The following is an 18,558-nucleotide window of genomic DNA, read 5'->3' as shown; positions in this document are numbered from 1 at the left end:
TTTTCATTTGTTGTATTTTTATTTTGTTTTATTTTATTTTCTTCCAATGAGGGTTTAAATTTTTTTTGTAGCTATGTGATAATTATTTGAACTTTGAAGTAGCTAACTCTTTTACCAAGAACCTTTTTTCTACCTTGTTATATTTCTTGTCATTTTTTTCTTTTGTATTTTCTGTGCCTATCTTTCTACCATCTCTGACTTAACTTTGCCGAAAAAGTCCATTGATCTAGGGGTGTATCTAAGTCAATAGCATATTAAATATTAATCTCAGTCTTGGTTAAATCATGTTGTATTAGTATTTTTATTTTATTTTTATTTTTTATTTTTTATTTTACTTGAATTGATACCATTCTTGAACAGTTGTTGAACATTGTTTGATGAGCTATTCATTTATGAACATATGGTTGCTCATTGAGAAATGCTTATTCATCCTTTATCATATTTATGAAGTGTGTTGTATTCTTTTGGAAAGATTGTTAGCTTACATGTTAGTTATATTTGGTCTGTCTATGTCTATCTCATTATTCCTCCCAGATTTAAGTTTCGTTTATTCTTGGACACATGTTATTAGGAGAGAAGTTGTAGTGGATTTATGTTCAGGTCTATGTTACTACTTGGACTCGAGTACCTATGTCCGACACGGATATGTGTCCAAGTGTCCGACCCGGCTATTTTTTAATTTTTTTTTTAATGATTTTGAACTAAAATGAAGTGTCCAAGTGTCCCACCCATGTTCGAGTGTCGAGGGTCTGACATGGGTACGTGAGGTGAAATGAAGAGTCGGAGTAACATAGGTTCAGGTAAATAAAAAATAGAAGTCAGTGCGTTCTTATATTATGTTATCATATTTTATTGTATGGACCTAAATCTAATGAGAATTTGTAACTTTTTTTGAGAACTGGAGGAAGGAGTTATACTTTATAACTTCATATAAACGAAATTTGATTTTGGTTTAGGGCCAACGTTATGCTTCCCTACTGTTGCAAATTGCCTTGTGTTTATTGGTTCTTGTTGTTTTATGTTGACGTGATTCCTCAATGGATATTGTTTTTGCCCCTAACTCTGTAGATGGGTTACACTGACATCTCTTTGGCGTCTTTTTGTTTCAAATTCTTAACCTTACTATTTATAGGCTGTAAAATGATATTTATGGAAGAAATGAAGATGTTTTTATTTTTGCTTATACTTAATTCTGTTTTGTTTTACCTGCCAGCTTAAGCGGGTTATGGAGTCAGATGCAGCTATGACTGAGGATTTGATTGGTTACAATATTATTCCGCTGGATACTACTAGCACATCAAACAGGATCGTTAATTTCCCTGAGGTCTGTTGTTGAAAAACACTGAGGAGATAACACTCTCATCAAGATACAGCTTTGACTTGGGTGCTTTGTTTATTCATTTTGACTTTGTATCAGGTGAAAGCAGCTGTGTCTGCTTTGAAAGACATTCAAGGTCTACCAGAATTGCCAGTTGATTTTGTGTCTCCTGTCAGAGGCCGTGATATGCTTGACTTTCTGCAATATGTTTTTGGGTTTCAGGTCTGAATCAGATTACTTTTTTTTCCTCCTTTCTCTTTCCTGTTAAACTGAACATTGTTTGCTGGTATTATATCTCTGTTTCCTGGATTATAAACGAAGCGTTTTTGTGCTGCCTAAGGTCAATATCCTTTTTTTTTTAAAATCTAATATCTGAGATGTTCTATTATGTATTCGAATGTGTCTTCATGCTCATACCATCTAATGACATAGGAAATATTAACTACACTTTCCCTGTTGTGTGTGATCTAGAATTTTTTTAGTCACAAGTATTTGTGCGATATTCTTGGAACTGAGGAATAAGATCTTTCAGAATAGAATTTTTAGTCACAAGTGTTTGTTGGATGTTGTTGTGATGTTTGACTTCATATTCAGTTTGAGTGGAACACTAGTTTATTATTTTTGTTCTTGTAAGTTCTTATGATCGTCATCTTATGTACCTTTTTGCTTTCTTTATTTGGGGAGAGAGTACAAAGATAGAAAAGAGTGAGTATTTTGTGTTTGGTTAATCTTACTCTTTTTAGTTCAGTACGTTAATCTTATTTTACGCTGGCTATGTACATATTTATTGCCAGTTCAGAATTCAACTGCTATGTTCTACAATGCTGTAAATTCTTTGATTCTTTCGCTGAATTTTGTTTTTTCTGATTATGTTACAGTTGTTTGAGTACATTAATTCCTAGCCTAGCATTAGCTTCCAATGATAAATTCTTGTGTTTACCCTTGATATTAACTGGCAGAAGGACAATGTTTCCAATCAGCGGGAGCATATAATTCTTCTCCTTGTAAATGAGCAATCTCGGCTTCGAATTCCTGAAGAAATTGATCCGGTTGGTACTTTCACTTCTTTTACTGTGGATTGTTGGCTTGTTTGTGTTATGGCTGTGTAATTATTAATTGTGTAGTTAGCAATAGCAATGTGTTTTTGATTTGAAATATATTTTACACATGTATGTTGTTATAGACATTATTCTTTAGTATGATGAAATTGTGTATGATTTTATTTCTGTTTTTCGGTTTATATATGATATAGATGTCTGTCATTTTTTTTCCTGCTGTGTATTTTGTGGTGCCTTTTTGTGTTCAAAATACAGTTTGATTTTTTCTTTGTGATTAGCTATTAAAGTACAGCTATTCCTGCACATATTAAGCGCTAAAATGTGTTGCTTTTACATTTGTTTTGTATAGAAATTGGACGAGGCTGCTGTACAGACCGTGTTTTTGAAGTCCCTGGACAACTATATCAAATGGTGTAATTACTTGAATCTTCAGCCAGTTTGGAGCAAGTATGAAGTCTATCTTAATTTTAGATCATTATATATTTATTTTGTTAGATACATACATTTTTTAGTGCTACCAATGTATAAAAAAGCTCAAGGCGCACTGAAGGGAGAGGGGTTTTGCTGCGCCTAGGTGCGCCTCTTTGAAGTGTGGCGCACTATGTGGCCAGTTAAATAAATTTAGCTGAAGTTCACTTCAAGTGCGCCTCATGCGCTTTTTGTGTGCCTAATCAAAAATGCCTCGCCCAGACCAAATTAAGCGCATACCTGATCGCCTTGCACCTCAGCGCCTAGGCGTGCTTTATCAAACACTGAGTTCTACCGGTGTTCGTGTAATTTACTACGTTGTATGTATTACCTCTCGTATTGAGCAGTCTATGAATAGTTGCGCCTGACCTGGGTCATTCACCTATTTTTAGTCTGGTGAGATGATTTTGACTCGAACATAATTTTTTTTCCATATTTTTTACTTTTTATTAATTATGCCCCCCTTCAATAAGGTGTTGGGAAATCCCTTTCAACTTGGTGTGCCTAGAGCCTTTTTATACATTGCCTTTGAGATCTATCACAAACATCTTCTGGGTTATCTTTCCAGGCTCTGGAAGTCTGGATATTTATTTCTTACCCTTTGTGTATGTGGGGGCCAAATTAACCTTGTACTTGGAAATTTTTGCTGTGCAGTTTGGAGTCCCTTCGCAAGGATAAGAAGTTGTTGTTTGTGTCATTGTATTACCTAATTTGGGGTGAAGCTGCAAATGTTCGCTTCCTTCCAGAGTGTTTATGCTACATATTTCATCATGTAAGTCAACAAGGACAATTATTTTATTCTTCGAATTTGAATTTATCTTTGAAATAGCCTTTAGCTGTGCGAGGCTGGTACATACCTGCAGTCATTTTGTCAGGTCATTTGTCAATGTGAATTGGACTTGTTAATATATATATATATATATATATATATATATATATATATATATATATATATATATATATATATATATATATATATATATATATATATATATATATATATATATATATATATATATATATACATATACGTGTAATTCATTTTGTTTGAGGATGAAACCTTCCTAAGTATCTGAAATATTTTGTATCCCCTTTGCATTTCTGAGAACTCCCTTCATATGTGGTGTATTTTAGTTCATTTTGAAATGTCTTATGTGTTGAAACTTCTTCAGATGGCCAGAGAAATGGGTGAGATACTGAGGCAGCAAGATTTGAAGCAAGCTGATAGCTGCAGAATTGGTGATAGCGTCTCGTTCTTGGAGAGGGTGATATCTCCTTTATATGATGTGGTTGCAGCGGTAGGTGCTTCTTTCTGCGTTCATCTTTTGTACGAAGTTTGATAATGTAGGACATAGACCAGTAGCAGTTTGTAAGGCTCAATGTGTCTTGAATTATTTATGGATAAGCCAAAGCTGTTAATCTTGGATTCATATGTTTGCCATAGCCTTTTTGATCAACTTAACTTATTTAGATGACAAAATAGAACTGTTTGATATTGGCATATGTCGGGATTCTCTTTGTGGCAATTGTCCATGTATATTCCGACCTTTGCAAGAGTTATACCTATGTGGACCTTTCAAGATTTTAATGCAGTAGCTATGGTTTTGAGTCAGACACTGAGAATGTCTGGTAACACTATTTATGTTGATGTTAAAGGAACAGAAAGCCATCAAATCTTGTAGCCATCAGAGAAACTTGCCATAGAAATATTCTTTCTTATATATTGATATAAGAGGTCTTTTGTTGTTTATGTGTTACTATTTTTGTGGTTTGTCTTGTAGGAGGCTTCTAACAACAACAATGGACGAGCACCTCACTCTAAGTGGAGGAATTATGATGATTTCAATGAATATTTTTGGTAAGGGCTCTTGAATGCATATTTCATTGAAATGAATTGGCGATAGGCTTAATGTTTCTCTTCTTTACACTGATTAAAAATGTGTGTTATGTTTTAGGTCAATTCATTGCTTTGAGCTTAGCTGGCCTTGGCGTTTAAGCTCAGCATTTTTTTTGAAGCCTGAAACCAAGTCCAAAGTAACAATTATTCACTGTTTATGCTATCTTTGACTATCTGTTTTATTTATTTTATCTACTTATTATGTTCCTTGCCAAAAGCTCCTGTTTGAGGTTGTTCTTTGGTTCTTTGTCCAAATGATTCCTTTCTTCTTCTTGAGCTGGAAGGCATACAGTCCATACACAGTACTTGAAATAATATCCTGATGGTACAGTGGTTTCATCAGTTTTAGATGCTGTTTGTTTTAGAATTATAATAAAAAGGTATCCCTAATCTACAAGCATCACTACCCTTCTCTTTACAACCACCATCTCCACCCCTCTGTGTAGTTTACACTACCATCCATTTGTTGTTATCTTTCCTTTGCCGTTATCGCTTCTCCCGTTGCCGTTGCTATCTCTTTCTCTTATATCTATATGTTGGATGGTGGTTTGGTGAATGTTTGTGAAAACTGAAGGTTGATTTTTGGGTGGGTAGTGTGGTATTTGGGTGGTTATGATTGTTTTTTTAAATAGATGGGGTGGTTTTTAAGTGGTTGGCAGTGGTTTGGATGATTCCTTTTTTGGAGGATCGGGTTTGGAATGTACAGGGAAGTGGGGGAAACAAAGTGGTAAAGGGACTGATAAAAAAGGCTTAACAAACAACAATTACAGGAGTCAAGGTGGTTGTTTCCCTTATCTTTTCCTGAATACCTCACACCAAACACTCCCCCCCCCCCCCCCAAAAAAAAAAAAAAAAAAAAAAAAGCACTGTTTGTATTGATTGCCTTCCGTGCAATAAAGCGTGGCATCCTAATTTTTATTTTAGGTTTTGTATTTTGTCTTGATGTCCCATCTAGCTCAGTAATAATTTTGTTTGATTCATTTGATATTTGAATGGGCAATGCCATAAAGTTGTGTTTTTATTTATTCTTGGTCTTACTTATTCCCTTGCCCCATCATGTTGTAGAATTTGTTGAGGTCTGGTGGAGGAAAGCGTCAGGGAAAAACATCCTTTGTTGAACATCGTACTTTCTGGCATTTGTACCATAGTTTCCATCGCCTCTGGATATTCCTTGTCATGATGTTTCAGGTACTCTGTGCTTTATAGCTTCAAATCTATATATTGATCTGGTAATGCTTTTCCCATCCTTGATTTCCTTGCTTTATAGTGGTTGTTACTTTTGCTTATTATTGGGAATCATCACATTTCCAGTGTCTCGGAGATAATCAGTGTTTAGTTTTCTTAAAAGAGAATGATATTATGCATTATGTAACACCATGTACTGTCATCAACCTTTCCATCCTTTAATATTGTTCCTGGTTATGTAATTGAAGAGAGCTGTGTAGTGTGTGCAGAGCCTTGCCTTTACTCTGACAAAGAGGTTGCTTAGAATTTCGATAAGAAACTGTCATGACTGGCTTTAGGAGGGATAATTTGGTAATACGGGTCTACGCTAGAAGAGTCAAACATGGGTATCAACAAGCAGCAGCAAAAAAAGAGCAATTCTAGGAACCTAGACAACTCCGATTAAGTAGGTGACAAATTTAATTAAGAAGAATAGAAGGAAAGAAAGCAATCAGCTTCTAGTATGTTTTATTATGGTTTCTTCATTTTCGTTAAGTAGTCACATGTAAGCTTTAAGGTCAACCTTGACCATTAGTATAAGTAAGTTAGTATGTGTAACTTAGAATGGTATCCAGAAATTAAATGAGGAAAATTTGGAGAGATGCAACCTCAAGTTGCTAGGAGATTTGTAGCCTCAAGCTACTACTTGGTATCCTTTCCATTAATCAGTTTAATGAAAAACCAGTCCTCTTACTAATGAGTATTATTGAGTGAAATCAGCCTTAGTCTATAACAGAAACACAATGACCCTTCTGCTATTTTCTAATAAAAAGAACCAACTTTTAAGGAGTTGTTTGTATTTTGACCACTATAATCTTTGTTGTTTGGAAACATCTTTCTTCAACTGCACCTGTCTGTGTACTTGTGGAATCTCCCAACAGGAAAGATTAGTCTAATATTTTAATTTTTTGGGTGATATGGTAGTCAACACTAATCTTATTATTTCGTTTAATGAGCTTCTAATCCATTGAAGAGTATAAAGATATTGGAAAGGGAGAAAAATTTCTGCTGCCAACAATTACATTTTTTTTTCCCGGTTTATGGTTATGGTCTAGGCTTTCATTCTTATCACAAAAGACTCTTTCCAAGTTGTATAGCAAGATTACCGTGGTTCCCCTTTGTTACAAAACTGGTTGGGAAATAGTTGTGATAATGTGGGAGAAAGTCTGCTATGTAGAAAGAACAGCAGGGAGAGAAAAAATGGTGCCCAGTAATAATGAAAAAAAAATTTAGATTGGTTTGTAACCCAATTTTATGCCACCTAGATATGGTAGCATCATCTTGTTTTGGTTATCATTTGGGCAGTTGTTTTCCTATATGACAGTGATTCGGGGCTTATAATATTGATAGTGAAAGACTGAAAGGTAGGGTGTAGGGAGAGGTACGTTAGAAAGTTTAATTGTTTGAAATTACCTCACTGGATTGATATACGTTAGGGTTTTAAGAATGTGTAGAAACATTACTGAAATTGGTAAAACAAATTTGGATTAAACCAGTTAAAAAATGATTGTATTGATGATTATCATGGTGGAAGTTTCTGATGGCAAACTGGCCAGCATTCGAGTGTTTAGTGTTCTCCCAACTAACTGTCTCTCTATCTCTCTCGTTAATATTCAACCTACTTTTCCTCTCTTGAATAGGCTCTATATTTAGAGCTATTTACTTAGATGAACAAACAAGTTTTTTGTTCAAGGCTTCAAGCCACTAATAACCGATTTATAATGCAACTACCTAAAGTGTCTTACCTGCTAATACTGATGCTTAGCACAATGCCTAATTTTAAATTTGGATAGGGATTTACTCTAGTGAATTGAACTTCAAAGGATAAAGGATGAACATGCACATTGCAACTCTTTTTTTTTTATTTTTTTATTTAAATGAACTGAATGGATTCTCCGTCAACCAATGAACCAACTCAATCTTGGCTCTTGATTGCCGCTTTTTTATGGTTCAGAGTTAGCAAGATATTTAAGTGCACACAACTGAGCTTACAATTAAACATTTCTATTATTAGTTTCTTGCTAGTTGTATATCTATGGTTGATGTACATTTCTTATGAAATTGTGTATTTCACTTACCTGACTCATTTTTTGTTTCCAGGCTATGATTATTATTGGTTTTAATGGTGGGCGTATTGATTCAACAACTGTCAAACAAGTTCTTAGTCTTGGGCCAACATTTGTTGTTATGAAATTGATCGAGAGTGAGATCCTTTCTTCTTTTGATCATATCAATTTTCAGCTAGAATTTCTTGTGTTGATGCATATGCAATTTAGTCTTAAAAATGCCATTTCTTGATAGGTGTTTTGGACATTCTCATGATGTATGGGGCATATTCAAAAACACGTCACTCAGCTGTTTCTAGAGTATTTCTTCGATTTTTGTGGTTTGCTTGTGCTTCAGCTGTCATAACATTCCTTTATGTGTAGGTTCCTGTTACACTCTCTTGCTGAATTTTAGCTGTAATTGAAGATTTTATAGTCTCTTCTAATATCATCCATGCTAAGACTAATAGGTTTTGAATTTTCTCAATGGTGGTTGCAGGAAGTCTCTTCAAGGGGAGGAAACTATTTACAGAATCTATGTCATTTTGATTGGCATATATGCTGGTTTCCAGCTCTTCATTAGTTTTCTCATGAGGATACCAGCCTGCCATCGGCTTGCTGATCAAGGTGATCGCTTTGCTGTTATCAGCTTTCTCAAATGGATGCGTCAGGTTTGTGTTTTCTATCAGTTTTTGTAGGGGTTGCTGTCTTATTTTGTTTTTGTTAGTTTTCGGTATTTGCTTGTTTGCTGATATAATAATTGCCTTTTCTTGTTTTGCAGGAACGACATTATGTTGGCCGTGGAATGTATGAGAGGACATCCGACTTTGCTAAGTAAGTTAATCCTCAATCTTTTCTTTTGTCGCTGACTTCCCCTGCTGGTTGTGGTTCCATTTTCAAATAATAGGATCACCATCGTTGTACTCTCATGTAGGGCTGTCAAACAATTCATGTTGTGTCGGGTTCGGGTCGATAAAACGGGTTGAAAAACTCTTGACCCAAACCTAACCCGTTTATCAAACAGGTTGAAAACCCTTGACCCAAACCTAATCCGCTTATTTAAGGGGTTACCCGGGTAACCTTTTACCCACATAATATGTAATTGACAAATTAATATTCAATTCAAAAATAAAAAAGACATCATCATTAATTCTTTAAAAATACTGCAATAATTTATAGTTAGTAGTTTTAGCAAAAGATACCACCACAAGGGTTTAAAGCTAGTAGTTTTAACAATACAACCATAAATAAGAATCGTCTCAAATTGATCGCCAAATTAAATTTTAATTTACTAAAGATGAAAATTGTAATTTTTTCGCCAAATTAACCGCTAAAAAATTACGAAAATGTATAAATGGTGTTAAGGTAATTTACAAAATTACAAATTTTGAATAAAAAAATTCAGTATTTTATGCTACTTAATTTAACCCATTTATATAATTGGGTTATGCGTGTCGGTTTCGAGTTGAAAATCGTAACCCAAACCTAACCTGTTTAAATTCGTGTCGTGTTCGTGTCGACCCAATTATGTAAACGGGTTGAGAATTCTTGACTCAAACCTTCTTATTTTGTGTCGAGTTTGTGCTGGGTTTTCATGTCGTGTCAGCTTTTGGCAGCACTACTCTTATGTTTTTTTATTATACATTCTCAAGTCTATAAATATGATATTGCATGGATATTGTTTCATTGAGATTCATTTTCCAATTATATTGATAATGGGGTTACAAGTGTATTTTTAATGGTCAAAGCCCCTTTGCACATTATGTTGACTATTAGAAGGCTTCAAGAGATCGTAAAAATTGCTTGATGATTGTTCTCTCTTGGTCGGGACTATAGTATTGCTCATCTGAATCAATGTGTTGCTTTGGAGATTATAGGTCTGCCTTGGTATCTCATCTCATTTGAACATAAAATTTCAACACTTGATATATTTGATGCAGGTATATGTTTTTCTGGCTTATTGTCTTAGCTGGAAAATTTTCATTCGGGTATTTTGTCCAGGTAAGTAAAATCACAATTCTCATTTCAATACTTTCTTCATTGTCAATCCTAATGGTAGAGTGCTGGAGTCTTAGGCTCTGTTTCTTATCCAATGTCAGTTAGTTTCGAGAAAAACTAAGTCTAGTTAAGTTAAAATAAGTTACGTTTAGCAAAATCAAGGTGAGAGAACTAAGCTTTAGACAATTGTAAATTGGATGTGATTATGATTTTTTCTTTTTCCTTAACAGATCCGGCCGTTGGTTAAGCCCACAAGGATCATAGTCAATGCGAACAATATACGATATTCTTGGCATGATTTTGTATCACAAAGTAAGTTAAAATTTATTGTTTGGGTATAAGAGGTAGGTTTCAGTGTATCACATGATTTTCTAATTTTATTTTTTCTATAGTGAATGGGTCCAATCTTTATGTCTCCAACTCCCCATGTCTTGTAGTGTGTTCTTTCTTCTTGCTATTTACATGGTTTTTAGTTGAATGTCATGCTAAATTTTATACTACTCACTTAAATGCTGCTGTAGAATCTTTTTTGAAAAATTAGAATGACTAGTTAAGTTCTTAATTGAAATATATTGGAGAAATTAAATTTGCTGGGTGTTGTAAGCTTATGTTTGTGGCGTACTGGAAAGTTTGAATAAAAAGAAGAAATAAAACCAAATTAATTAATTTGATAAAAATATGTGATGAATTGATCTTGTGCCTGTAGTCTGCAATAGGGATTATATGTCGAGGTAGAGTTAGATGATGGACTAGTATTTTGTCCTTCAGTGCAAATTTGTGATATGTGGTGATCTTGTTAATTAAATTAGGAAATTTAATGTCTTATGTTAATGCTACAAGATAATGCTTCTTTTTGCTGGTTTTAAAGCTTCTGCTGTGGATTTGATGTTTGGTTTTGCAGATAACCACAATGCTATAACAGTCCTCAGTGTATGGGCACCTGTATTTTGTGTGAGTTATCTTGACTAATCCCGCTCCCTTTCCTCCTCTTTTTTGCATTTTTATTTTTCAGCCCTACAGTTACATGTTTGCTGCAATATTAAATTGTATAATCTTTCCATGAACCATTAAATTAATGAAGGTAATGTGTTATTTGGTTGTTTAATGTTTTTTTAATCCATTTTTTTTATCTGTTTCAGATATATCTATTGGACATCTATGTGTTTTATACCGTAGTATCTGCTATTTGGGGATTTTTGTTGGGGGCAAGAGATAGGCTTGGGGAGGTGAGCTACTGTCCAACTATCATTGTACTTCCTTTTCAACTCGTAGGAATCAGTTTGCAAGTTTTATTCATCTGTAACATTTCAGATAAGATCATTGGAAGCCCTTCACCAGCTATTTGAGCAGTTTCCAAGAGCATTTATAGATAAACTTTATGCTTTACCTTATAAAAGGTTTTCCGCCTTTTCTGCTGCCCTTTTTATTAATGCTCTGCTTTCTTAAATACTTCCTCCGTTACGTGTTATGTGCAACAAACCTTGTTGCACGTTTCCCAAGACAAAATTTGATAATGATGATTAACAATGTGAAGGGTGTGTAATTAAGGATAAGAGAGAGAAAGGGGGATAATTAAATATATAAGTGCCACCACTACCAACTGCCATCCTCTCCACCAACACCACCACCAAGCCACTAATAACACCACCAGAACACCGCCAGTACGCCACCAACACCAATCAACCACTAGTCACCCATACCTTAACCACTCTCTCACCACCCTAACCACCCATCCCGTAACCACTCTTTCACCACCAACACCGTACCACCAGAACACCAACACTAACACCATCACCAGAAACCACCAAAAACCCACCTTGCTGCCACCATAAACCCCGAAATGCAGCAACCTGTAACCACCCAAGATCTACCAGACCCACAACCACCCAAAACCAACCTGGCTTTACCACCAAACCCAAAACCCGCAACCTCATAAACACCTTCAGGCCTCCCTTTCCCACCCATTCAACCACCAACCACCCACCGTCTCCTCACTCACCAAAATCCACAACCCCCCACCTCCCTCCCCTCTCCCCGAAATCACCACCAGCCACCCTAACTATGAAGAAAAAAAGCTTAAATTTGGAAAGTATTACCTTGTCATTGCTAATTTGGGGGTTAATTTGGTCAAATTTAACCATGAAAACTCTAGATCTAGAGTTTTCATGGTTACATTTGACCATAAAAACTTCAACTTTAAGCTTTAATGGAGGGGGAAGGGGCAGCAACGACTTAAATGGAGAAGGAAGTGGCGGCGACCCGATCCTGTGGTGGTGGTGGTATGGTGGTTGTGAGAGAAGAGAGAGAAGATTGGTGGTGAGGGTGGCTTGAAAGAGAAGAGAGAGAAAATAAGGTGGTGGTGGAGTGGTGGTTGTTAGAGAAAACAGAAAAGAGAGTGGAGGTGAAGGTGAGGAGAGAGAAAATATGGTGGTGTGGGTGGTGGATCTGATTGTGAGGGAGGAGAGAGAATGTGTGTTAGTATTTTTATTAAGGGTTGATTATGTTAAGTTAATAAGTTAATAACATGTAGTTAATGTATTAATTGGATTGAAGTAAGGGTTTTTTAGTAAATTTACTCAAAAAAATTTACTATATAAGGAAACTTTTTTTTTGTTGCACATAACTTGTAACATCCTAAAATGGCAATTGTTGCACATAATGCGTAATGGAGGAAGTATTTTGATATTTCCTTTAGCTGTCCTTTCAGTTCCTGGCATCTGAGTACCTGCTTCTATATGCAGGGTCCCGGAGCATGCAGCTGGTCAGGTTGGTTTAGTGAACAGCTGATCACCTTCCTTTCACTAGGCATCATAGTTTGGAATGTTAATAATTATCTTCAACTTATTTCAACTAATTTGATTGTCAAGTTATTGTGGTTGGCCGCGGCTGTTTAGCTCATATATATGTAGTGCAAGAACCCAAAGTCACCTAATAGCTTACTCGTTTGATCATCTGTCAAAACAAGGTTGTTGAATCAAGCAAGGAAGATGCGGCTAGATTTTCACCCTTCTGGAATGAAATTATAAGAAATCTACGTGAAGAAGATTACGTCACCAACTTGTGCGTATCTTTAATTGTCTCCTACTCTGCTTTTTCCAGTATTTTAATTTTCATTCTTACCATACTCATATGTTATTTATGGTCTGAGGTGCATCCTTGTCTCTTATTACTTCCTTTCTGATTTAGATTCATCTGGTTATTTTTATTAGGGAAATGGAGTTGCTTCTCATGCCTAAAAATAGTGGAAGTTTGCCCTTGGTTCAATGGCCTCTCTTTCTTCTTGCTAGCAAGGTTTCTTGTTTTCTGTTATAACTTTAATTTTTTTATTCAATGTTGCTTTTGTATATTACTGTAAGTATCTTCTTTTTTTTGGTTGCTCTACTTGTTTTTGCAAGATATTTCTTGCACGAGATATTGCAGCAGAAAGTAAAGATTCCCAAGATGAGCTTTGGGAAAGGATCTGGAGAGACGAGTATATGAAATATGCTGTTGTGGAGTGCTATCATTCCATAAAGCTTATTCTGATGGAAATCCTGGAGGAGCATGGAAAAAAATGGTTTGTGGTTATATAGAAGTATCCTGCCGACAACGAAAATATTTATCGCAAAGCTTGATGTTTATGTGTATAAACTTGGAGGATCCAAGCCAATGACTTGTTTGACTTACTGCAGGGTGGAGAAGGTGTATGAGGATATCGAAGCATCTATAGCCAAGAAGTCCTTTCATATTGACATTGAATTGAGCAAGTTGTCTCTGGTTATTCAGAAAGTCACAGCCCTTATGGGAGTGTTGGTATGTGTATCTTTCCTTTTGGCTTATTTGTGTGGTTTGGAGTATTTTAGTTAGTGCTTTACTGCTTTATTGATTTAATCCTTGTATTTTGGCTTTATTATTATTGTTATTGTTATTGTTATTGTTAAGTTATTATTAATTCTTGTGTTGTTGTTGTTGTTGTTGTTGTTGTTGTTGTTGTCGTCGTCGTCGTCGTCTCACAAGACTGTAGTCTAATTTATCGAAAATTAAAAAATAAGAAAATTTGCTATCCATGAAGGGGTCAATATCTTGTATTTTGGCTTTTTGGATTTTAGAAATTGTGAACTTACTGTATGATTTTGTATATAACTGTGGTTATTAGAATTTGACCTCCTTCAGTGGTCTTATCTAGTATTGTATATCACGCGGTGCTGTTTCTCTCTTTTCTGCGGTTTATTGTAAACCCAGCAGCATCAGGCACCATATATTTTCATGAGTTTATCTTATGCCAGATTTATGGCTTAAAACTCTTGGTAATGTTACTATGGTAATATGCATTACGGCTATTCCATGTTATGTCTCTTCCAACGGGCAAGCATTGAGCTGAGTTCCCTTTGATATTGGACTTTGTGAACCTGTTCTGTTTTAACAGCTTATAGTTGTGCTGATAGCTGATACTTGATTTATATATTTGTGATAATGAGACTCGAAAGACATTGCTTTCTCAAAATTTCAAGGTATCTAATTAGCTAGGTAACCATTTGCAATTTGGCATTGTGCTGTTTGCCTGTTCTTTTGTTCTAATATTAAAATATGGTACTCTTTTTCTCAAGGTAGGAGGAGCATACGTGGTTGATACACAAGTGTGCTTATTCTTTTGCTTTTAATGTCCTCTGGTCTCTGACTTGCTTTGGTTATGCTTCCTGTGAAACAGAAAGGTTCTGGGACAGCAGATCTTGAGAAGGGTGCTGTTAAAGCCATTCAAGATCTCTACGATGTCATACATTATGATGTACTTGTAGTGAACATGGGGTTAGTCTCTGTCCACTCAAACTTCATAGGATTCATCACATGCTTCTCCTTTTATTGTCACGTCTCCTTAATCTGAAGATGTAAGTATATACTGTCTTACTGAATATCTTATTATGTTTGTATCCACAGGGACCATATGCAGACATGGAGTGTGCTGTCAAAAGCTAGGGCGGAAGGTAGTTTATTTTCGAAGTTGAAGTGGCCTAAAGATCCCGAAGTGGTATGGTCAATTTTTTTACTACCTTTTTTTTATCTATCACAATATTTGTAAATTTTTTCATTTAAGTGAGATTGAGACATTCAATCTACAGAAAGCCCAAATCAAAAGGCTGTATTCACTTTTGACAATCAAAGATTCTGCATCAAGCATACCAAAAAATCTTGAGGCTCGAAGAAGACTCCAATTTTTTACAAATTCCTTGTTTATGGACATACCTGCAGGAAAAGTTGTGCGTGAGATGATGTCCTTCAGGTGAAAAATATGCCTTGATATTTTACTGCCAATATTAATGGTTTTGTCTTAAGCTGAACGGTGAGAACTGAACGTCTTTAAATGGCTTTGCAGCGTATTTACTCCTTACTATTCGGAGACGGTGCTATACAGTTTGAATGAACTGCGGAAGAAAAACGAGGATGGAATATCACTTTTGTTTTACCTTCAGAAAATATATCCAGGTAGGTTTATGTACCATCATGAGAAGTACTATGGTAGTTGTTTATCTTACAACGGATTCCTTTCCATGTGCATAAGTTACAAACAACAAATAATGGTAGCACTTTATATTGCCCTTTCTCCTTCCTTTCCAATATACATACCAATCATGCACTAAAATGACTATTTTGGCAAGAATAGATACAGTAAAGACGTTTCACAGGTTCAATTGTGAACAAGTGTGAAGTCAAGTCTAAGATAATCTTTGGCAGTTTTGCTAATTAGAGGTGTTGTCTAAATGTGTTTTCTTGGTAGCTAGGTGAACTATGCTGCGAAAGTCTGGAGGCTTAGGCAAGATTTTTTTGAGATGTCATAGATAATCATTAAAAGATCTTTTTCCCTTAGATGGCTGTTGTTGGAAATTATGGTCAACAATAAATCTAGAATGCCTATTTTGGCTAAATTGTGATGTGGGAACTGGCTTTGTGTTTTTTATTTTTTCGATTAGTTTTATAAAATATCACCATCCTTCTATAATGCATGAAGTGAAGTCTTGGTCCGGCAATGGCGATCATATATCTTCTGGACCAAGTTGTTTTTGTATTTCCTAATTTCCAGGAAATGGCAAAAGCTTAATGCCTGAAGCTGTTTCCAAGGAGAGGCTGATGGAAATAGCTTTAAGGCTAAACATTATTAATTTTGTTGTAGTTTAATATCACTTTTAAAATGTCCAATAACCAAACCTACCCTATTATTTTTAGACTAAGCAAATATTTTCTCCACATAGGAACTTGTTGGGAAAGGAGCATCTCCTTGGGATATGTTTTCTCCTATCTTCTGGCAGTATAAAAGACTATTTTCTACTTGGATTAACCCGTGGGAGGAACTTTTTATGTATTGCTTACGTTTGGGGCACATCTCTTCTGGTAATACCTTGTCAAGCTTTGAGCTGTCATAGTATCTGTGTTTTGGTTTTGAAAGTCTTTCCACTTTAAGTACTACCCCTATTTACTTGGTTTAAATTAAGGCCTCATCAATGCTTAGGATGAGGTGTTGAGTTTTGCATCCATTGCTTGAGAGGGCAAATGTAATTCTTGGTTCTTTACCATCGGCTGGATGTTCAGTGCATTATGCTTTGTATTGTATTGTCATTAGTCCATAAAATTTTGTATCTGATTATCACTAATAAATTAGATTTGATATTTGGTACAGGTTTTGAAATAATGTTTATAATTAAATTAAGCATTTATCCTTTGAGTTACAATTACTTTATATAAACATATGCCCTGGGCTGTGCAGATGAATGGAAGAATTTTCTTGCTCGAATTGGGCGTGATGAAAATGCACAGGAAACAGACCTCTTTGATAGTCCTAATGATATTGAGGAACTCCGTTTTTGGGCATCTTACCGTGGGCAAACATTAGCAAGAACTGGTATGAGTGCTTTTTGTTGAATTTTGAATCTCCTTTTGGTACAAAATTACTATTTGCTTTGTTGACAATCGTTCTTTTTTTTTTTTTAAAAAAAAGTATAAAGATTATAAATTATATGCAATTTATCAATTTCTAAGCATAAAACTGCGTTTACACATTAAAGTGAAAATATGCGAAGCGAAGGTTGCCAAACTGAAATTTTTTCCTTAACTTAATGGAAAATTTTGGCTGGGCTTTCATGTACTAGTTTTGGTGTTTTGATTTACATGTTTTGGTGGGTATCTCTGCAACCTATATTCGCTCATGGGTATTAGTGATTCTACATTTGTTCTGAAATTGCAGTTCGTGGAATGATGTACTACCGTAAAGCCCTCATGCTCCAGACCTATTTGGAGAGGATTGCTTCTGGAGGTGTGTAATCTTTGATTACTGGTGTTTACTTTTTATTTTTTGCTCAAACGATTAATCAATTTTTTTTTAACATTAACATGCAGATCTGGAGGTTCCAATATCAGGCAACGATGTACTTAATGTCCAGGGTTTTGAGCTATCTCCTGAAGCACGTGCTCAGGCTGATTTAAAGTTCACATATGTAGTTACATGCCAAATATATGGAAAACAGAAAGAAGAGGGAAAGCCTGAGGCTGCGGATATTTCTTTGCTCATGCAAAGGTAGTTATTAAGTTTGTTTGTATGTTTAGTATGTCACCTTTTCACCTATCTTCTATATCCATTCCGTTCTTAGACATGTTCATGATCTGTATTGCTTGCTTGTGATCTAGAAATGAAGCTCTTCGGATTGCTTTTATTGATGTTGTTGAAACTATGAAGGATGGGAAAGTGCAGACCGAGTACTTCTCCAAACTTGTAAAGGCTGACATCAATGGACAAGATAAGGTTATTTTTTGTTTCTTCCCTGTAATGTAGCATGCTAAGTTCAATACAAGTAAGAATGCTGTGTCGTATAGTTTCTTTAGTCTGCTTTCAAAATTTGTGATTTAACTCAATATAAGTCTCACTTGATATTTATAAATCATCCTCATGTCATATAATAATGTATTGGAAGTTTGGAACAGCTTATTAAATCTTAGTTATACCAAAAAGGTTTAGCTTTATCCCTGGAACTTTGTTTTTAGTTCCATGCATATATGTTTCCATATGTATATACATAGTATATATTTCATTTTAAACCGAATTCTGATGTGTTAGAGCGTTGGAGACCATCTGTGGTTATATTGTCAAATTTGAACACTTGTGAAACTTGTACTTTTGGGTTTTTTTTAGCCAATTTTATTACATGTAGATTTTAGCTTCACTGTATACTGTGATGCTCCAATTCTAGTGCATTCTCTTCCCTACTAACACTTTTTTGGAAGCCTGTGTTGTTTGTGTCCAAGACATAATTGTCTTCTCTTGTTTATGTTCTTTCTCTAGTACCAATTAACAAAGTAAGAGATTTATTTTGCAGGAAATCTACTCTGTTAAGTTACCAGGAAATCCTAAACTTGGTGAAGGAAAGCCCGAGAATCAAAATCACGCTGTTATCTTTACTCGTGGACAAGCAGTACAGACTATTGATATGAATCAGGTAAGTATTTGCAGTTGAATTTATTTAAATTATGTTGCTGTCCTATATTGTAAAATAATAAAGATCCTAACTATTTCTGTCAGCAACAAAG

General features: G+C 35.2%; 1 protein-coding gene across 1 annotated transcript in view; it reads left to right on the top strand.

The window, feature by feature from the left end:
* The window catches only part of LOC110695937 (callose synthase 9-like), a 29,733-nt gene that overhangs the window by 2,734 nt on the left and 8,441 nt on the right, over positions 1 to 18,558 (top strand). The window contains exons 6-37 of the mRNA XM_021873172.1: positions 1,214 to 1,324; positions 1,418 to 1,540; positions 2,278 to 2,367; positions 2,726 to 2,823; positions 3,499 to 3,616; positions 4,017 to 4,142; positions 4,626 to 4,702; positions 4,800 to 4,878; positions 5,807 to 5,929; positions 8,066 to 8,168; positions 8,267 to 8,390; positions 8,510 to 8,681; positions 8,792 to 8,844; positions 9,951 to 10,011; positions 10,239 to 10,320; positions 10,910 to 10,959; positions 11,148 to 11,234; positions 11,320 to 11,405; positions 12,750 to 12,774; positions 12,974 to 13,068; positions 13,218 to 13,299; positions 13,404 to 13,564; positions 13,680 to 13,800; positions 14,696 to 14,793; positions 14,923 to 15,013; positions 15,105 to 15,265; positions 15,359 to 15,468; positions 16,745 to 16,879; positions 17,222 to 17,290; positions 17,374 to 17,551; positions 17,662 to 17,776; positions 18,348 to 18,467. Of these exons, the coding sequence (XP_021728864.1) occupies positions 1,214 to 1,324; positions 1,418 to 1,540; positions 2,278 to 2,367; positions 2,726 to 2,823; positions 3,499 to 3,616; positions 4,017 to 4,142; positions 4,626 to 4,702; positions 4,800 to 4,878; positions 5,807 to 5,929; positions 8,066 to 8,168; positions 8,267 to 8,390; positions 8,510 to 8,681; positions 8,792 to 8,844; positions 9,951 to 10,011; positions 10,239 to 10,320; positions 10,910 to 10,959; positions 11,148 to 11,234; positions 11,320 to 11,405; positions 12,750 to 12,774; positions 12,974 to 13,068; positions 13,218 to 13,299; positions 13,404 to 13,564; positions 13,680 to 13,800; positions 14,696 to 14,793; positions 14,923 to 15,013; positions 15,105 to 15,265; positions 15,359 to 15,468; positions 16,745 to 16,879; positions 17,222 to 17,290; positions 17,374 to 17,551; positions 17,662 to 17,776; positions 18,348 to 18,467 (3,324 nt within the window). The remainder of the gene's footprint in view (positions 1 to 1,213; positions 1,325 to 1,417; positions 1,541 to 2,277; positions 2,368 to 2,725; positions 2,824 to 3,498; positions 3,617 to 4,016; positions 4,143 to 4,625; positions 4,703 to 4,799; positions 4,879 to 5,806; positions 5,930 to 8,065; positions 8,169 to 8,266; positions 8,391 to 8,509; positions 8,682 to 8,791; positions 8,845 to 9,950; positions 10,012 to 10,238; positions 10,321 to 10,909; positions 10,960 to 11,147; positions 11,235 to 11,319; positions 11,406 to 12,749; positions 12,775 to 12,973; positions 13,069 to 13,217; positions 13,300 to 13,403; positions 13,565 to 13,679; positions 13,801 to 14,695; positions 14,794 to 14,922; positions 15,014 to 15,104; positions 15,266 to 15,358; positions 15,469 to 16,744; positions 16,880 to 17,221; positions 17,291 to 17,373; positions 17,552 to 17,661; positions 17,777 to 18,347; positions 18,468 to 18,558) is intronic.

The sequence above is a fragment of the Chenopodium quinoa genome, unplaced genomic scaffold (assembly GCF_001683475.1).
Source record: "Chenopodium quinoa cultivar QQ74 unplaced genomic scaffold, ASM168347v1, whole genome shotgun sequence".
In the NCBI taxonomy this organism is placed as follows: Eukaryota; Viridiplantae; Streptophyta; class Magnoliopsida; order Caryophyllales; family Amaranthaceae; genus Chenopodium; species Chenopodium quinoa.
The sequence above is the reverse complement of the archived record's forward strand: the minus strand, read 5'-3'. Positions and strand labels throughout refer to the sequence as shown.